The sequence below is a fragment of the Cinclus cinclus genome, chromosome 2, assembly GCF_963662255.1.
Source record: "Cinclus cinclus chromosome 2, bCinCin1.1, whole genome shotgun sequence".
Lineage (NCBI taxonomy): Eukaryota > Metazoa > Chordata > Aves > Passeriformes > Cinclidae > Cinclus > Cinclus cinclus.
The window spans coordinates 13,308,464-13,327,639 of NC_085047.1; the positions used below are offsets into that span (position 1 = coordinate 13,308,464).

The 19,176-nt window shown below is 34.5% G+C and overlaps 1 protein-coding gene across 1 annotated transcript in view; it reads left to right on the forward strand.

Annotated features, from left to right (window-relative positions):
- Positions 1 to 19,176, forward strand: part of NCAM2 (neural cell adhesion molecule 2) — a 128,905-nt gene that overhangs the window by 28,714 nt on the left and 81,015 nt on the right. The window contains exon 8 of the mRNA XM_062510789.1: positions 13,541 to 13,691. Within this exon, the coding sequence (XP_062366773.1) occupies positions 13,541 to 13,691 (151 nt within the window). The remainder of the gene's footprint in view (positions 1 to 13,540; positions 13,692 to 19,176) is intronic.

Here is a 19,176-nt window from a genome sequence, read left to right on the forward strand (position 1 = left end):
TAGGAGATTATTTTTTTCCACAAAAGATGGAAAAGCTGCTCAAGCAATAATATTAACATGATGGTCATTAAAGAACACATAAATTGCTGTTCTTATTTTTTAAATTTTTCTTTTTTTTAACTTTAGTATATAGCTCCTCGATCATATGGTTCTTGGCTAAAATGTAAACGTACCTCGTGTAGATAAGGAAGACTGCTGAATGTGAGATCATTGTGAGCCTGCACGGATTCAAAATGCTTTCTATCCAGTGCTAGATCTTATAACTGGGACATAGACTTTCCTGAGTTTTGAATTTATTGTACCCGAAAGAATGGAAAATACGCACCAAAGTCATAGATCAAAGAAATAACCCAGCTGGGCTTAAGGAGGATAATATTAATGAGTATGAGCTCTATAATTATCTCTTTGGAAAATACAGCTTTGATAAAGGATTTTCAGTACCTCAGAAGTGTGTATTTTCAAGTTGAAGCCAAGTGAGTTCAGACCAGAAGCAAAGAAGCCTTTTCCTCTCTCCTTTTATCATTGAGCTTTTAGGGCAATCTACCACACAGTGTGTGGTCTCTCTTTCATTAAGAATTTGAAATAAAGGGGTCTTTCCCTTTCCTGTGACTTCTCTTGGAAGTTAAATCAAAAGTTTTCAGGAGGTCATGTTAGATGACCTCTGTAAACCTTCTGTGGCTGTATAGCCCATAAATACATGGGGGGGTGGGTAAGGTTGAATAAATGAATGGCAATGCGTGCTGGAGGGTGTTTGTCTCACCATTAAAGGTGTAAAAATGGAAATGGAGGCTGAGTCCAAGGCTTCATCTGCTGTTTCAGTGTCAAGCTAAAGCTCTCAGCTTGATGCACGTACTCTGCCTCTGTCCTTCCTGTCCCCAGCTCCCCAGCACTGCCTGTCCTTGCACTGATGTGCCAACCTGGCTGTGCCCCTTTCAGCTGGGATTTGAAATGGCACATTCCCACAGACCACTGTGCATCCAGCAGGCCTGGCCCTTTTCCCAGGGAAAGGAGGAGGCAGGAGAAGGGGTGCTTTTTTTAGAACGGAAGGAAAGATAATGATTGGATTTGATTTGGCATAATCAGTTATGAAATGGATTTTGGACATGCACATAGATCTCTACACACGTCCCTGAAGGACAGCACATCCTAACCGCTGATACAAAATTGTCACTGATTCCTGTGTATACTGCAGAAATGTGAGGGCAGAGTTTAATGCCCCACTTTCATAGTATCTAATTCTAGCAGAAATATGAATGCTGATCAACATTATTTGTAATTACCATTTCAAGCCCTGATTTGGAATACAAATGACAAGAACAGATGGGGCTTGATATGAGACAGTGGCTCCACTGTATGCAGAATGTGTCCAAAGAGGCATATGCTGCATACCCTTGAGGAGTCTATGATTTAAAGATAAAATGAATGAAAGGAGCCAATACAGACGTCCCAGTTGCAGCTTGTATGTTGGATTTAAGATAGAATTTTATACTCTGTTTTTTACTGTACTTTACACTCTGCTTCGTACAGATTCACTGAATGTCTCTTAAATGCTTTAAGCCATTCTACTTGTAACCCCAAAGAAACCTCAAACTGTGATTTTTAATTTTATAATGGAAACAGTTTGAATTCTGCTTTCTTCCATTGCAATAATAACCTGGTTCTCCCCGTGAAATTTCCTGTGACATTGTTTACAAATATTGCAGAGTTTAGACTAATAATTAACTTATTTTATAAGTTTGAATTCACTTGGTATTGGCATGCAAATCATAAATATTTGGAGGTTGTAGAGTTTTTCATAGTTTTCATGATCAGGCAATAGGCAAAGGTAATCTTTTTCTTTGAAAGGTCAAATCTATTTTTTCCCCCTATTAACCTCACTTCAGCTATTACAAATATTAATGAAAAGAATCTGATTTTTTTTTTTACTCCCTGTTTATGTTAGTTCTCCCTGCACAATAAGGAGCAGTCTTACGGTGTCAGTGAAATATGTTGACCTTTTTGAAATGTGAGCCCTGTTAAATTCTTGCTCATCAAGGATCAGGTCTTTATTTGAAATGAATAAAAAGACCCAGAGATGTATGTGGGGTATTTTAATTGATTCCAGGAAATATCTTAATTGTTCTGAGCTCTCCAAATTCTGCTCTTTGTGAATAATTCACCTTTAAATTAGCTGCGAAATTTACAAAACAAATCTTTTTGTTGTATTGGAAAAAATTGTTATAACCGCTTTCACCTACATACTATGTGAAAAGCTTCTACTTACAATATCATAGAATGTTTTTGTTGTTGCAATTCTGGCACAGGCCTGTAAACCAGAACAATTTATGTAGCCAGCCACAACTGCATTTGATTATGAAATTGAAACACTCTGCAAACAATTCAATCAGGCATCAAAGTTTTCTCTTCTATTTTTTTTTAAGCCCCAAATGAATTTCAGTGGGCTTCGCATATTAAGACTATGAAGTTAAAGAGTAAGAATATTGTGACTGGAAGAAGGCAAAAAAATTAACTTGACCAACAGGGTAATTTATATGTTAGGTAATTAGTACTGTTGAGAATATAGAGGTTCATAACCTGTGACGTAAGCATATAGAGGACCATATATGAGCACTGAATAGTAGAATTTCAGGAGTCATCTGATCCATGGAAAACTGAATACATTTTGGTGTTCCTTCATCTGTCTCTAGTTTTGGGGGGGGGGGGAGGGGTGACAGTATTTGAGCAAGAAGATTAATTTTGCAGCAGTAGGGTTGTATTCAGTCAGAAAGAAAGAGCAGCTTTCCTGGGTGACCTGAGGAAATAGGAAAGCTGTGAGCCAAAGTGGATATTTCCAAGTTCTCAAGTAGCTCAATCAGTTGCCTGAGCTCCACACACTCCTTTAGGTAACAGTATCTGCTGTGGTGTGTAAAAGAAGCCAAAAATACTTGATACTGGTTGTATTGACAACTCAGCTCTAAGTATTTGCCACAAGACCAGAGGGTCTTTCAGATTTGTTCCTCTTTTGGGATAGAAGGTAAACTATCTGTTACTCAGAGAAGACACAAATACCTGTGCATACCCAGACATGTATTCATGTTGTGTGGATGGCTGTCTGTACTGGTATTACACTGGCTCAGGATTCTCTCATTTCTGTACATTTTTCCTTTCAGTAAAACTTTGTGGTCACTTCCTACTGGAAAAGAATTAACTAAGCAGTGACAAAGTTTTTGATTATTTAAAGGAGACAAAAGGGCAAGAAAATGTAAAATGTATTAACTCTTCTGTATTAAAATTTTAAAAAAGCTAAGGGAAGACATTATTTTTAGATCACGACTGATTTAAGCAGTTATTTAATGGGATATCTTAAATTAAGTCCTTTTTTTATCTGTTCTGTAAATGGATACTCTTTTTCCCACCTAATTTATATTTTAAATTTTAAATCCATTTTCAATTCAATCAATTTGGTTCTCTACTACCTATGTACCAAATAGATATTTTTTGAATACTTTCTATAGGTTCCAGTGCTGCATTTACTTGCTGTGATAAAGCCCTAAAGGCTTTGAAATGGCATTTATTTCCCATCCAATACTAGTTTCTGCCATTTAGTTATCATTGATGATACTAGGTCTGGTGCACATGAAATTATCAGGAAACTTTCCATGGACTAACATTTTCTACAATACCAGTGCATCTTTGATTAGAATATTCATTCATTCCTTCTACAACACAAACTGTTGTTTCATGAGCTTCAGCCTAAATATCACTTGTGTTGTTTTCTAATGGTTTAAGAACTTCCAAGTAGCTGTAATAGAGAATCTGTACCTGATGTTTCACTAGGTAACACATCCATGCTTTAGAGACTGGAGTCAGCTCGAGTCATTATTCCCTGATGTACTACAAGACCTTCTCAAGACACTTAAGAAATGTTGCATTTTCTACATTCTGCCTACACTGGGAGAGAGCACAATCAGAAGTTGCAACGCCAGCGAAAATGTGTTTTATGCTACCAAAATGTCTGCAGTTTTCCTGTCCTGAAAGGCAGTTTAAGTATATTAGTATATATTAGGAGAATTTAAGTCTTCAGAACATTTGACAAAGCCAGGATAAAAGCAAAGGCCTGTATTCAAATTTTCAATCCCCTTTTTTTTTAATCTAAGTTCCGTGTAATATTTAGCTCTTGATAATTTATTGATGTCCTTATTATACTTATAAAAACTCCCTTATTTTCCTGTCACGTTCTCACTGTGGAATCTCTCCATTTGTACTTACCCTTAAACTATTTTTCCTACTAATACCAGTTCTCAGATTTCAAACACAGTGAAATTATGATACTTTAACTGGACAATGATGATGTAGCAGTGAATATTTTTCTAGTTAGGAGGCTGTGAAACTTCACCTAAATCATAATGTAAAAGTCTTATTTCTGTACATTGGGAAAAGTAAAGACTGTGCACCACCTGTTACTCACAGCTTATAATATTCAACAAACAATATTTCTTATGACTGCATAAATGGGAAACAGGTCTGAGTTTCAATTCATGGTCTAAATCACTCCCATCTATGCATGGGTTCAACATGTGTTATTAAAATTTCTAAGTGTTGCATGAATAATGTTATTAGCAATAAAATTATTTTTTTGCCTTTCTATAAATTCCTGCTTGTGCAAATGAAGTTGTAAAATTTATGACAAAATTAAATGAATAAGTAGTATGTGGAAATTATTGCTGCCAGATGATCAGCTAACTTAATTTGTCCTATAGGTAGCCTATACATAACATTACAGTCCTCAGTATTTTAATATAAATACTCCAAATATAACTTGGTTAAAGGGCTGTTTCTCACACTTTTTTACTCACTCCTCCTTCTCCTTTTCTTCCTCACACAGAAAATTATTACTTTCCTCCAGTTCCTAGTCTTCCCTCCCAATTTACCTGCAAAGCAAAGAATAATAGAGCTGTGACTAATATTTTACCTGTCATTAATTTATCTACAGACTCTTCAGTTAATGTGTTGCTACAGATCTGTTTCTTCAATGATGTACTAATACAGAACTTCTGATAATTTTAGAACATATTCTGCTTCCTAATGTGTACCCGAGTCAGGTATCCTACAAGCTGACTGAAAATAAGAAAAAGACTGGCTTAAAGGTTTTGTTTCTCAATTAGATTTTTCCCCAGGAGAATGACATACGGGTGTTCATGCTACCATGTTGCATTCTCTGCATTCTAACTTATTTCAGACTCTAGTAGCACAACATTTTTTCTGTAATAATAAACATCCAGTTTGGCTGATATATCCAGCATAAGCTTTTAATTACATATCCATATTTATCAATGTAGATATGTAAATAGAGAAACTGAGAACTCCATTCAGGACATTAATTAATTAAAATTGCTTGAAAACATATGCCTTTCAGTTACGTCCAGGTTACCTCACTTTCTCCATTTTGTTTGCTACTGCAGTAATTTCCTTTTGTTTCTTCAGCTGAAAAAAGCTCTCCTGAATTGTCAGGGTTTGTGAGCAAAGACTCTGTGATCTGTGAGGTTAGGATCTGTCCTGCTGACAATTCCCTTCACCTTGTGACTCGAGCTGTGCCTCTTTCTGGCCTTCCACGACTTTCCTTCCCCTAAGGGAACCTTGTTGCTTACATATGCCCCTGCAGGTCTCTGTCTCAGCCCTGTTTCCAGAAAGACTTCCTATTTTCTGTCTAGCCATAATAATTTTAGTAAAATGTACATCAACTTCACAGTAAACTGGGTGGGATCTCAGGCTGCATACAGCTACTGAGCAACCCAGAAATTCAAATCGTGATTTGTTTTTGGTTTATCTTTTTTTTTTTTTTTTTTTTTTACTTTATTTTCATTCTTTTTTCTGCATACCCTGCTACATCAGTTATCCCTGCAAATAAAGCTAGCCTGTGTCAAGGTTTGGATATGAATCCTGTGAAAATGAAATATTTGTATATATATATATATATATATATATATATATATATATACACACATGAATTAAGCTCTGTTTGAAATTCTTGAAGCAATTGTAAAGGTTATCATATATTACAGCAAAGTTCTGTGGGTGGGAGAGGTATACCACCTGTATGTACCTAAGAATTTGTTATTGGTCCAAGTAATAACAGTTTAAACAAAATAAACCAAGTAATTATTCTTAGTTCAGTTATAATTACTTAAACATTTTAATTCAAATTATCTAAGTAACAAAGGGGGGGGAATGACACTGCAGTTAAAATTTTTATATAAAAGCTTCCTAGTTTTTCTTTCCTTAGTTTAATCACTCAAACACCAGAGACAGGCTGAGAGTGCTTGTTTTCCTTTAAAGAAAAAAAAAATGTTAGAAAAGGATTGACGATTCATCACCCTGCCTTGGGTCAGCTTCGAGTTATTTTTGTCCATTTTGTAATGGAATAAGTTGACATGATTTGTGTTCATATGTGCCCAGCCACAGGTTTCTTTGGTTTCCTTCCTTTTTAAGTTTTCCCCACGTTTTCACTTGCTGGTCACTAAAATTACAGAACAAACATGTCCAGTCCCAAGTTACAATAAGATTTGACTGTCTGAACTAAAATGCAATTGTATAGTAAAACCACTCTTTTTGATGACTTTTTTATTTGAGGTCTGTATTGAATGAGAACATGGTACTTAAAGGTCTTCTTCCTGAGAATTTTGCTGGCCTGAATCTGTTTGAGTCCCCTATTTTAAGGGCATCATAGCAATGTTGGAGTATATTCAGACCCGAAAAATTCTTAGGAATAAAGCCCTTAAATACAGTATTTATGAGTGAAACAGGATTACTCATTAAAAAGTGCATATGCAATAATTTGAGTAGTAACATCTCTGCTTATAAGCACTCATTTTGGTTAGTATTGTTATTCATCATGGCCAACACTAATGCCTGTTCTACTCTACAAGTTTATTTGATATTATGCTAATATTTTTGCCATTAAAAATCATCAACCGTTTCTTTCCTGTGATTTGCATCATTCAGATTTGTGATATACATCTAGGATTTGCATCTTTAGAAGAAGTAATCTTGAATGGATGCTCATCTTTTTTTTTTTTTTTACTTTTAAGTATTTTTTCATACATATTCATTGTTCAGTAAAACCAATGAAGGAAGGAAATTAAGTTTTCCATTTCATGATTTAGAAAGTGTTTGGTGTCAGGATTTCATGTGTCATGTCTTTGCATAATGACTAAAGTTTGAAAGAAATGCCAGCATGAACCAATGACATATCAGTTCATAATTTCAAAACGTTGTATGAAGCATTCAAGAACACGTTTTTTTCCTGAAACTGTATATGCTGCTAACAGCCTGCATAGAACCTGCTGCCATTTACAATCTGAATTCTATAAAAGTAACTGTTGTGTCTGCAGCTGAACAGAAAATCAAAACAACAGGATTTTTTTTCTTCAACATTAGGTTTTCCTTTGACTTCCCTGGTGCTACAGTATAGATCTACAAACAATAGGTGCTTCAATAATTTCTTCTTTGTGGAAAAACAAATCCCTAGAAATTCAGGAATTTGCAGCATGCTGACATGTATAATTAACAAGTTGAAGTTTTAAAATTTCACAAGGTCTCCTATAAAAATCACTGAAGTCCAAGACACTGCTGTAGCATTATTCTGATTCACTGGACATTAAGGCATATGCACATAGCAATACTCTGGAATTTTCTGCTGTCTCCAACAGGTGCATGGATAGAATACATTTACCTGAAGAGAATGGGAAATATTGTGAATATACCATCCATAATCCAGAAGGGAGCTTCCATCAGCTTCTACACGATGATGGCTGTTGTGACTAACAGCCCTTTCTCTCATCATCAAAGGTAGATTTTCAGACTAGGAATTGCTGGTCACGTACATTTAATAGACTTCTGGAGTTTTATCATCATTTAGTATCAGCATGGCAGGTTGCAGAGGTTCTTATCTTAAATGCTGCTTCAAGAAACATTTTCATGAGCAATTAAGATCTGCTTAAATCTCACATATAAGAAGCATCAGCCTGAAGTATATGACCTCAAGTTACCTCTAATGTGGATGTGAACACAGCCTGAAATCAGCAAGCTTCCTAACAAAATTGTTATTTGTGAAATTCCAAAGATGATTCTATTTATCAATATTTGTTTTCTCCTTGAAAATTCAGTAATGTGTACTGAAAACATGACCAAGACAACATAATGAGGTGGCAATTTTAACAATTTGATCCAAAGAAGGAAGAACTATGGTTTTTTTTTTTTCAATCCTCCCCCCTGCAGTATGAGGATCTTCGACCATGGGAATATGAAACAGATCCTTTGCAGGAAATTTAAAACAACTGCAGCTTTTACTCAAGTTACATGTTTCGGGAAAGGAAAAAAAAAAAAAAGGCTCTATTCTAAGATACTACCTCTTCATCTTTTCTGTGGTTAATATATGCAGTGCAGATCCAAAGTAAAACCAAAGTACACAAGGTGACAGAAGATAAATTTGGTAAATGTGACAGGCAAAACTGACCTGTAGCATTTTAATTATGGACAGTGATGGCACTTTGTTCATGAATAAGCATTAGAAGGAAAGCAAATAAAGGTATTTCAACTTGTCTAGTTTTCAAATGAAAGGATTGTTTTGCTTGCAGTCTTGCACTTGGACTTCAGGGGTTGAAGGAGTACTTTAACAGTCAAATGGTAAACTCTAGGAGGGAAGTCAGCTGCTCTAACCATCCAAGCAGTATTACTGAAATCCAGCTACAAATGAGTCACCAATTTCTGCAACTGCTCTTACCTTCCATTCTTGTTTTCAGCCAACTCAAAATGCAAATTTTGGCAGCCCTACAGCTTCATGTCATTTGGTACTACTTTTCCTCAGTGGGAGTTGGAGCAATGGCTGATAAATCAAGCTCATGCACTAAGCACACCATCCACCTCTGCCCACATGCAGCTTTCTACACTTAATAAACAAACAATAATTTCTGAGCATTGTAATCAGCGAACTCTCTCCACCTGAAAAATTGCACTGAATTTACTGAGATGGCAGCGGAATTTTGCAGATTGAAAACTCCATGGTGTCTGAATAATTTATTCTGTCCCAGAAGATATCCTTGTCTCCATGTGGATGTTGTTGTCTCATCGCATCTCCATCCTCTCTGCGAGTGGAATCCTTGAAATTCAGAGTTATCATTGTTCTGATGCTGCCTTGGGTTCTCTGGTTCTTGACTTTGAAGCTGTGCATAGACCAGTCAGGTCAGCATCAGCTGGTCAGGCCTTTGGGAATATTCCCATGTGGAACTACAAATTATTCAAGACATTCAGGAAGCAAGAACACAACACAAGTCAAGGAGTATAATAACATGTATAGCATGGCAAGAATTCTATCAAAACCAAAAATCTGTATTTACTTTTTACAGAACATGCAACACTAATCTCAAATTATGCAATAATTTTCATTTTTAATTAGCATAGGAGTAATTTGTATTTAACTACATATTATAAGTAAGAATAGTGCAAGTGCAGAGAAATTTCACTTTTTTTTTCCCCCCCCCCCCCCGATGATATTTTTTATTTGGTATAATTTTGGTTAGTTTTACTTGCAGACCTGTATAGAGGAGTTTTCTTTAACAGCAGCAGAGAACTAGATTGCTATCAGTATTCAAAATAAAAGGGCTTTCCTGTTTCCTAATTTAGGGAATGTGCTTTTTCTGTGGATAAAATCACAAAGTGGCTTTACCTAAGTAAAACATTTTTCAAAGTCCCTGCTGAAGATTTTTCACTTGTATTTTAGTTTTATGCTGGTGATGAAGTTAAGGCAGGGAAAACCCACCACCATAGTCTCAAATACAGAACTTTTATTTATGATTTCTGTTAAATTCTCCAATTAACATTAACCATGAAAAATATTTATTTCTTAATATTTTATTATGATTTCTAAAATGTTGTGAAAATGTAATTTCTGAAGACTTTGTTATTCTTCCAATATCTAGGAGTGTAAGAATCCATTAACATAATTGGTCTCTCCAAAGAATGTGCAAATCTGTATGGAATTCTCTTAACCTTGTTTTTTTTTTTTTTTGTTTTGTTTTGTTTTTTTGTTTTTTGGTGTTGTTTTTTTTTTTGAGACCTCAGTGATTGTTCATTCTCCATGGTGGCAGGAAGTACTGAGTAATTCAGTGAATGAGCACAAATCATGAGTGCTGGGCCACAGATACTATTCTAGGGGCTTGTTTTATTTTTTTTATTACCATTATGCAATAAAATAAAATACAGATACTACATCTCTCATCCTATACCATTTGAAAAGGAAAAAAAAAAAACCAACAAAGAATGTCCCAATTTAGTAGGTATCCATTAGTATTTCAGGCAGGCTTGAGACTTGCTGACATTGATAATTTATAGAGATTCTATCTATATTTTGGTTTTGGCCCACTGGCATCTCCAAAGCTTTCTTCCTGGTGGGGATTTCTCCTCAGGATTACTGGCAGGTGTAGTGTTCCATAGTTTGCCATATTCCACTGCACTGTTGTTGTGCTTTTGTGTGCCGTCACACCATGTCCTCGAGTCATTTACCCAGATCACTCTTGTGTGATTTATACCTAAAAGAAATATAATATAGCCACACTAGTGTTGAAGTCCTTGTGAAACTTCACTGTATAACTAGTGTTTTGATTTGCAAGTGTTGATCTCACACATATTCTGGAAATCCTCTCACAGATAGAGGTGCCTGCATCAAATAATTTCCTTTCATTTATTTATTTGTTTAATTAGTTGCTTCTTTGTTTGATAATGAGATTTTCTTGGTCAGTATTTGCACTCTTGTTTTCTTTCATGTGTTTCTTCAGGAATGCCAGCCTACGAATGTATTTTTAATTAGGTACTGCACCACATTTGTAAAAGAAATTACTGATGAATTTGTACATCAATCCATCTGCAGAATAGACTCTGGGAGCAGGACTTTTAAAATTTTATTAAGAAGCCACAGTATAATGTGCATTATAAGCAATGAAGCAGAATATACTTTTGAAATCTTGTTTGATTCCATAAGCAATTTTAACACAATAACGTAAAAAGTGTAAATTTTCTTTAGTAAATGCATATTTTTATGAAAATTCTAGTGAAATCTTCTTGTCTACAATTGTTTTATTTCTTTTATGGACTTTGAACCTAGTAAATCCCTCTTACAATGTTTCTTACCATATATTTGATTACAAGAATAAACGATATGTGAAAACCTCCTATCATTTAGAGTAATTATTCTCTTGGGTTTTGTCCTACCTATAAATCTAAGATATATGACATCATCTACATTTGAATAAGATAATGTGGGAACCATAGGAAAATTATACTGAGTACAGTCTAAATTTTTTCCATCTGTATTAGAAAATAATTAGATAAACTAAAGTGAGATTGAGAAATTACTGTAAGAGATATTTAATTTCAGGATCTTTGTGCTTATTTTCATCATTATTTTCTTTTATAACATCTTTTAGTATTCATCTATGTGCTTAGGGATATATAGAACTACTTACAGTGAAATATGTATTAGTGAATTGAAGTATTTAGGATTAGTATTGAACTAATCAATCACTAATAAAGTGTTTACTATTGTATCTATGATTCATTGTCACAGGTTGTTTCACTGTTTTAAATGTAACTTCTTAAGGAAATATTTTTCATCAAGGTAAAATCATAAATTAAATTTCTGAAGTTTATATACATTTTTAGGTATGAATAATGTAGTTTGACCATGCTATTACACGCCTAATATTTAAATAAAGAGGAAAATACTCATAACTGGCATTAACTATGTCATAGAAAGTATTTGTTTACATATATATACACAATACACATAATGCTATGTAAATAAGCATTTTATATATGCTTTACATATATATATCTGAATCAGATATTAGAAAACAATGTTTTATTTGAAAGAAATTGCATTTTAATTAGCCCAGGAATTCCTTCCAAAAGACATGATGTTCACTACAGTAACATTTTTACTAGCAACTTCATAACATTTATTTTCCTTTTTTGAGCATATTTTGGAAATAGAATTTTCAATATTAAAATCGATAGCTAAGCACTATAAGTTGCTAATTTTTACCAATCCAAAGAGGTTTATGTTGGCTCCTGGGTTAGAATTCAAGAACTTTAATTTATGCACCTATGATGAGTAATTTTCACAGGAAACAAAATTCAGTCTGCTTGGATTCTTACACAGGATCAGAATACTTTTCTTTCTATAGAAATCAAGATAAACAACATGCTTCATTTAACTTTTTTACATCAAATATTTTAAGGTCTGAACTGTGGCATATTTCCTTCATTAAGTCAAGGAACAATTGTACTGAGTTAAAAGCTCAGCCACTTAAACATCAGCTGCCACTTGGTGAGTATAGAGTGTAACATGCAGTAAGCTTGAATGTGTGTATTATAGAATTGAACATAAAAATCTGCTTGAAGTTTAGTGTCATGCAGTGATATAGTTACTGAGTTTTCATCTCTTTTCCATATAATGGAGGCAGGTAAATATCAGGATTTTTAATCACATTTGGTGTTTTATTATTTTTTTTTCCCTTAACAAAAAAGGTGAGATGACAAAGTGCAACACATTTCCCAAAGGTTGCTCAGAGAATCTGTGGCTGTCCCATCCCTCAATGAGGCATCCTGGTTAGATGGGACTCTGAGCAACGTGGTCTAGTGGAAGGTGCCCCTGCCCAGGCAGGGGACTTGGAATGAATGGGCTTTACTGTCCTTTCCAACCCAAAATATTGTGATTCTACAAGTAAAGAGCAGGATAAAATAACTTCTTTTTCCTCAGGCATAATACTTTGTGAAGTTTGAAGCATCAAGAAGAGGACTTTTTTTCTTTATTTTATATAATTTTATCTAATAGTTGTATATCCTTTAAATTCAAATAATTTTGTGGGGATGGATGGGGACAGGGAAAGAGAGGTGTTATGGACAAGGATTTTTATAAAATTTATGTTCTAGAGAATTGAAAGACGGCATTCATTCTTGTCCGTTGCCTTTTCCAATGAATGAAAAGGAACTGAAATCCAGAAATTGTAGTTCCATTTATGGTTCAAGTTTCTTTAACAGCTATGAGGTTCTGGAATTTGCTCATTGTCTGAGGTGTTCTATTCAGTTTCACAGCTGCAGTTGAAAGGACCAGAGTAATGCTGTGTGTAATCTAAGATACAGTGTTGTAGCTCTGCATTTTTCTTAACAGCATCATAACACAGTGAGTGAGATCATAAAGGAGTTTTGAGCATGCAGTTCACTATTGCTATCATAATTTGTTACATTTTGTGGTTTCCCTTGACAATGTTCCTTTAAGCATGTACTTATTCCTTTGATTATACTGCCTAGAAAGAGAACATGTTTTTCTATATTTTTTAATTTATTTGGAAAATTTAGAAGTTGCTTAGCTGTCAGTAATAACTTCACCAAAGGTGGAGAGATACTTTCAGTCATTCTTACCAGTAGTGTTTTATATATAAATTCTACATTGGTATACATATATAAATATATAAAACCTTCTTTTTTCCTGAATCAATGTAAACAGAGCCCAGATGGCCGTATAGAAGTCAAAGGGCAGCATGGAAAATCGTCACTGCATATTAAAGATGTGAAGTTGTCAGATTCAGGGAGATATGACTGTGAAGCGGCAAGTAGAATTGGTGGGCACCAAAAGAGCATGTACCTTGATATTGAATGTAAGTTCTAATATTTTGTTTTCTCTTTTAAATTTGTTTTAAAAGAAAAAAAAAAGTACATTCTTAATGGAAGGTCATTTTTTTCATGGTAATTCATGATTAAACTTGAATAAGTGAAGAAAGCCTTCCTCTGTGGAAGAATCCTGTCTTTTCTGAAGTTAAAAAGACTGTTGTTGGTGTGTTGGTGACTTAAGAAGGACAGGATTTCTTCTGATATTATATTCCAGTGTTATTATCCATTAACTTAACTTATTATTATTGACTTAATACCATCAAATCTCTGCTCTAGCTGAGACTGCTGGGAATGAAAAGTATTCAGTGGGGTAAAGTAAGGACTGGTTTGAGCACCAGCTAAGTCTTGAGCTTAACCTTCTAAGATTCAACAAAGATTCTTTTTTGTTTCTGAGTCCTCTGATTTACTAATCCCTAAAAGGTCTCTAACCACTGCTATAACCCCTCCTGGAGTTATCAGTTTGCAGCCGTCTCTTTTAGAGATTGTCTTTATTCCAAGCTCTTGCATTTTATCCAGCAGAAAAGGAAATTATTTTTATTTAGAAGAGGCTGATGCTTGAGAAGACAATCAGAGGACATCAATCTGTAATATAAGATAAATCATTGGGTAATTGCTTCTTCAAATTGTACTTCAAATTCATGAGCAAAGGTCTTAAAAATGAAAACAAGCAAAAAATCCTTATTTTTTTATTTCATTGTTTCTCCATTTATCTAAAAAATTATAGATACAATCATTTTACATCTCCAATAGAGTTTGCATGAGCCTGTTTGAACTGAGTCTTTGAAAAGAGAAATTCTTTCCAGTGAGAAGATAAAAGCTGGAATAGGATTCTGTGGCACAGAAATAAAAGTAATGACCACAGACCATGGAGTTATTTCCTGAGGAGTTCTGAAAGTGCTTTCACTATACAGTTGTGTCTTTTTTTTTTTTTGGCAGGGAAGCATTGAATTGTGGCATAGAATATAAATCTGAAAGAAAAATGAGGAATGATTGAAAGAATTTTTAGGTGTTAGGAATGAAGAGATAGCCAGAAGAGCTAGGAAATACTCCTAATTTGCTATATTTGTTTTTTTTTAAAGCATGGAATGATAACTTTTTATATGTATATAAAGGGAAAAAAAAAAAACTAGATAAAAATGCAAATTAAGTGAATTTTCTTTAATATTCTGCCTACTCCACATAATAATATGAAATACATTGTTTGATTATGGTTGTGATGCTGCTATGCTTTAACATTTAATAGTAATATATTTTGTATTCAGAAGAGAGAGATACATTGCGCCATATGTTATGAAACATGGACAATCGAAATTTAAGAATTTATTAGCAATACAGAATTCATACCAGGGGGCACAATAAAACCTCTGCATTGATACAATACATTATTATAAACTTAGACACCTTTCAGGGTGAAAGTTTTAGAAGAGGTGGAAAGAATTTAAAAGTGGCTGAGTCTTTTTATGGTATGTCAGTATTAGTTTTGAATATGTGTGGGAATAATCACATATAGTATATGAGAAAATGGAATAACTTAAAGTCTGAATTTATGGCTTGGTAGACACAGTTTTTGATACAGCATAAAATTTTCTACAGTTCTAAAATCCTCTGAGGAAACACAGTTGATAAAGAACATAGAAATATAGAAATCACAGATTGTAATGATTGCTTTTAATGTATAACAGAAGATTTTTATTATGGTATTTCTAAAACTGTAGTTTTACGTTTTAAATACTCAACTGATAGCAAGCTTTAACCCAACTGTAATTTTCTTTTCTAGCACAGATGTTGTTCGACTAGCAGAAGTACAACTTTCCTCAATTCCTTTAAGTAAAGTAGCTCTATTATGCAAAGCAGGTATTTCTGGAGTGATACAATGTAGGTCTGTCTCATATTCTGATTAATGAGTCAGAGAAATTTTTTTGCTTTCCTTTGCAAATAACTTTGCACTGGTATATGAGCTTCAAATATAACTTCTTTATCTTGCCCAGGAAAGAAAGCACTTGTTTAATGGTAAAGAATTCTCCTGTTCTTTAAAACTGTGTCCCTAGGAGGAAGTGCCTCCTTCCAGCCTCATCTCCCATCACTCTGGCCTCTGCCATAAACTTCTGTAACAGAACAGCCCCTTCAAGGAATCCTTCAGCACCTCCTTGCCCCCATTTCCATCCAACGCTGGGTTCTCCTAAGCTCTGACAGTCCTTTTCCCAATAACTTTGTGCATGAAGCAGTGTCATGGTTATCTGTCGTTCCAGCCATGGGACTTCAGAAATTCCAGGCTAGGGAATTTCAGCAAAAGATTCAGGTTCAAAACCTAGACAACTAATTTGTATTGTTGTAGCAAACTAGTAAAAATGGGGGGATGCTCTGAAGTTAGTACTGAATAGATTTTATTCTCCTTGTAATATTTTCCAAGTGGTGTTTCTTCAACAACTGCAGCTACAAACAGTGCTATTAGGGTTTTTACTTTTTTCCCCCCAAATTGTCACTGTAAAAATTATATTAAACCCTTCAAAATACTTTCATTTTTCTTTTCCATTAGTTTGGTTTTGTTGTCCTCCACACAGGTTTTGAGAAGAATTTATTCAGGTATGGATCACTCTTGCAATTAAGCCATTTTTAATAGAATTTTTAATTATCTTTAATAATATTCTCATATAAACCCCCTATATGAATAATGATTTTAAAATTAAAATGTAAGGAGATGAGCAGGACTTAATTCTTGATATTTTTTCTGGTTTCTAGATGGAAGTAAACATGCATCTACATCTTTCTGTGAGTTAGTAAAAAACGACAGCATTTTTCCTTTATGTTTTATTCTATTTGACAGTTTGCATAGTCTGGAGAGGAAGCTGCTTCCATCACATCCTGAAATACCACTTCAGTCAAAAAGGCCTAATGAAGGCACAGAGTGCTCTGGTATCGCTGTCCCATCCTTTTACTTGCTGACCCCTATCAGAGATTTAAACTGACAGTAGGATTCCACATTATTTCCGTGCCTTATCCTTGTTCTCTGTTGGGGGTGCTCCTGGTGATAAGAGCAGTTCTCTGGGACAGGAAGAGATTATCAGGTTTGATACCAACTGGGCACAGTTAACCCTGACTTTTATCTAAAGGAGATGCTGGGCAGACATGAATTGCAGGGAACCAGGAGGCATTTTTAAGGATTTCTTCCTACAAAGTAATTTTCGTGTTTAGATATATTTCATTTTCTTTATATATCGTATGAAAGGCAAATCAAATTTGCATCAAAATAAAATACCATTTTAAAATATTCTTTATTAATGGATTTCAGTGACTGCAAAATTTGGTTTTAAATATAAAGCCTAGGGTGTATTGGATGAGAGTAATAATAAGTAATGAATTGAAACGTTCATATGTAGCGGAATATATTATATGTATTGGGTATTACAATATGTGTATAGTTATTATCTACATATTTATCATAGAGAAATAACTTCTTTAAAAATATTAAAAGCATCAGAGAAATAAATAAAAAAATAAGCAGGTCATATGCTAAGATGCTTTCAAGAAAGCCTGTAGAATTTAAATATATAAACCCTAGTGAATTATAACTTGATTTTACATAAAATATCAGGTGTCTCCCAGAGCTAGTTTTTCTATACAATTGTTTACATATCTATGTGGGTTCTTTTGTCTTTAAAAGCATAATATAGACCTGACTAAAAGAAAACTTTTGGTAAGAGTACACACATTAGGTCTTGGGTTTCACAAATTTTTCACCGCAAAATTAACACTGAAGAAAATCCTTAATTGTTACATGTTCAGTGTGTGGATTATCTTTCACCACAGTGTTATTCTTACTTAGAGTGCCCCAACATCCTTACTAAGTTTGGAAAGGCTTTAAACTAGCCAGTAATGAACAACATTTATGATCTTTGAAAGACCTCTCTATGTGCCCTTACAGTTTTCCCCTTGTTGTGTTCAAACTGTCATTAACTTGTAGGAAATTTTCATGGCCCTCGCTTAATTTTGTCCTCCCAGGTGCACACATTATGTGAGATGCTACTGTTTCTGACTGCTCTGCATCACCAGGTGCAAATTCCTTTGGACAATGCTCCTTTTACTGGAGAAAAGGCATTGAGCTATATTCTTTGGAAAGTTCTGGTTTCCCATACACAATCCAGGAAGCGTCCTGACTAAGAGGCCTTTCTAGCTGGAATTGCCAGTTTTCACATCACTATTTTAGCCAAACCTCTTGATTTCAATACTGATACTTGAAGCTATTAGATATGCTGGATGGTTCAAAAATGCCTATTTGCTCACTGTATTCAAAGAGTAATGTTTTGAGATGGAATCGTCTATGACAAATATATTACACTGAGTAACGTGGAACATTTTTGTGAGATCAGCCATGTGAGTAGTTGATAAGAATTATTTCTTAGAAACAAATTTCTAAAAAGAATTAAATCATTTATAGTTTCTATCAGGAATATAAAATTTTTCTTAATACTGCTTTTCATCCAAACATGATCTTTGTAGTCATAGTCCTTACTGGTTATGTACCAGCTTTGAGTGGTAAAAACAAAAATAATCATACAGCATATGCAGTATAGTCCTTACCTGTAGAGAAAACCTTGCAGTATTCGTTATACTATTGTATTATTTATCAATAACAGTCTTTTCCTTTGTGTTTGTTTATTTTTTCCCTGCCACAATTTTAAACCAACCTCATTGATCTTGCAATATTGAGCTTGGTTTTGTGAAGTGATTATTCTTTGGCTTTGTTGTGTGTTAGCTGTATCACACTGCATTTGAGGGGGAGACTTTGGATTCATGCAATTTAATTTTATATCTTTGCAAAAAATATACAACCTTACTTAAAAGTGGATTCAACGGATTGAGCTACAAATTGTATTTACCTTCAAGGAAGGAAGGTTTTGAAGTGGTGAAAATGCTGCTACTGTGTAGAAGACATCACAAATGTTATCATACAGAATGGTTTGGTTTGGAAGTGATCTTAAAGGTCCTCCAGGTCCAAACCCCTACCATGGGCAGGGACAACTTGCACTAGACCAGGTTGCCCAGAGCCCCTCCAAACTAGCCTCGAACACTTCCATGGATGGATCATCCACGACTTCTCTGGGAAACCTCGATGTGATAAATGTCACAAAAGTTCAGCTTCCTACTGCTATCATAAAATTGTGATAAATTTAAACAGTTTGTAATTTAGATTTGGTTTCCGTTAAATCAGTGCAGCAACATCCCACCACTACTCACAGAATCACAGGAGGGTTGAAATTGGAAGGCATTGCCACTTTCCTGTCACTGGACACCACTGAAAAAACCCTGACTTTGTCTTCTTTACACCTTCCCTTCATCCATTAGTCATGAGGACCCAGCTCTATCCTGTCATGACAGCCAGAAAACAACACTAATAAATGCACCCGTATGGCCCAGGAAAGAAACAAATTACAGGAAAAATAATCAAGAGAAACAAAATATTGAAATAGTATA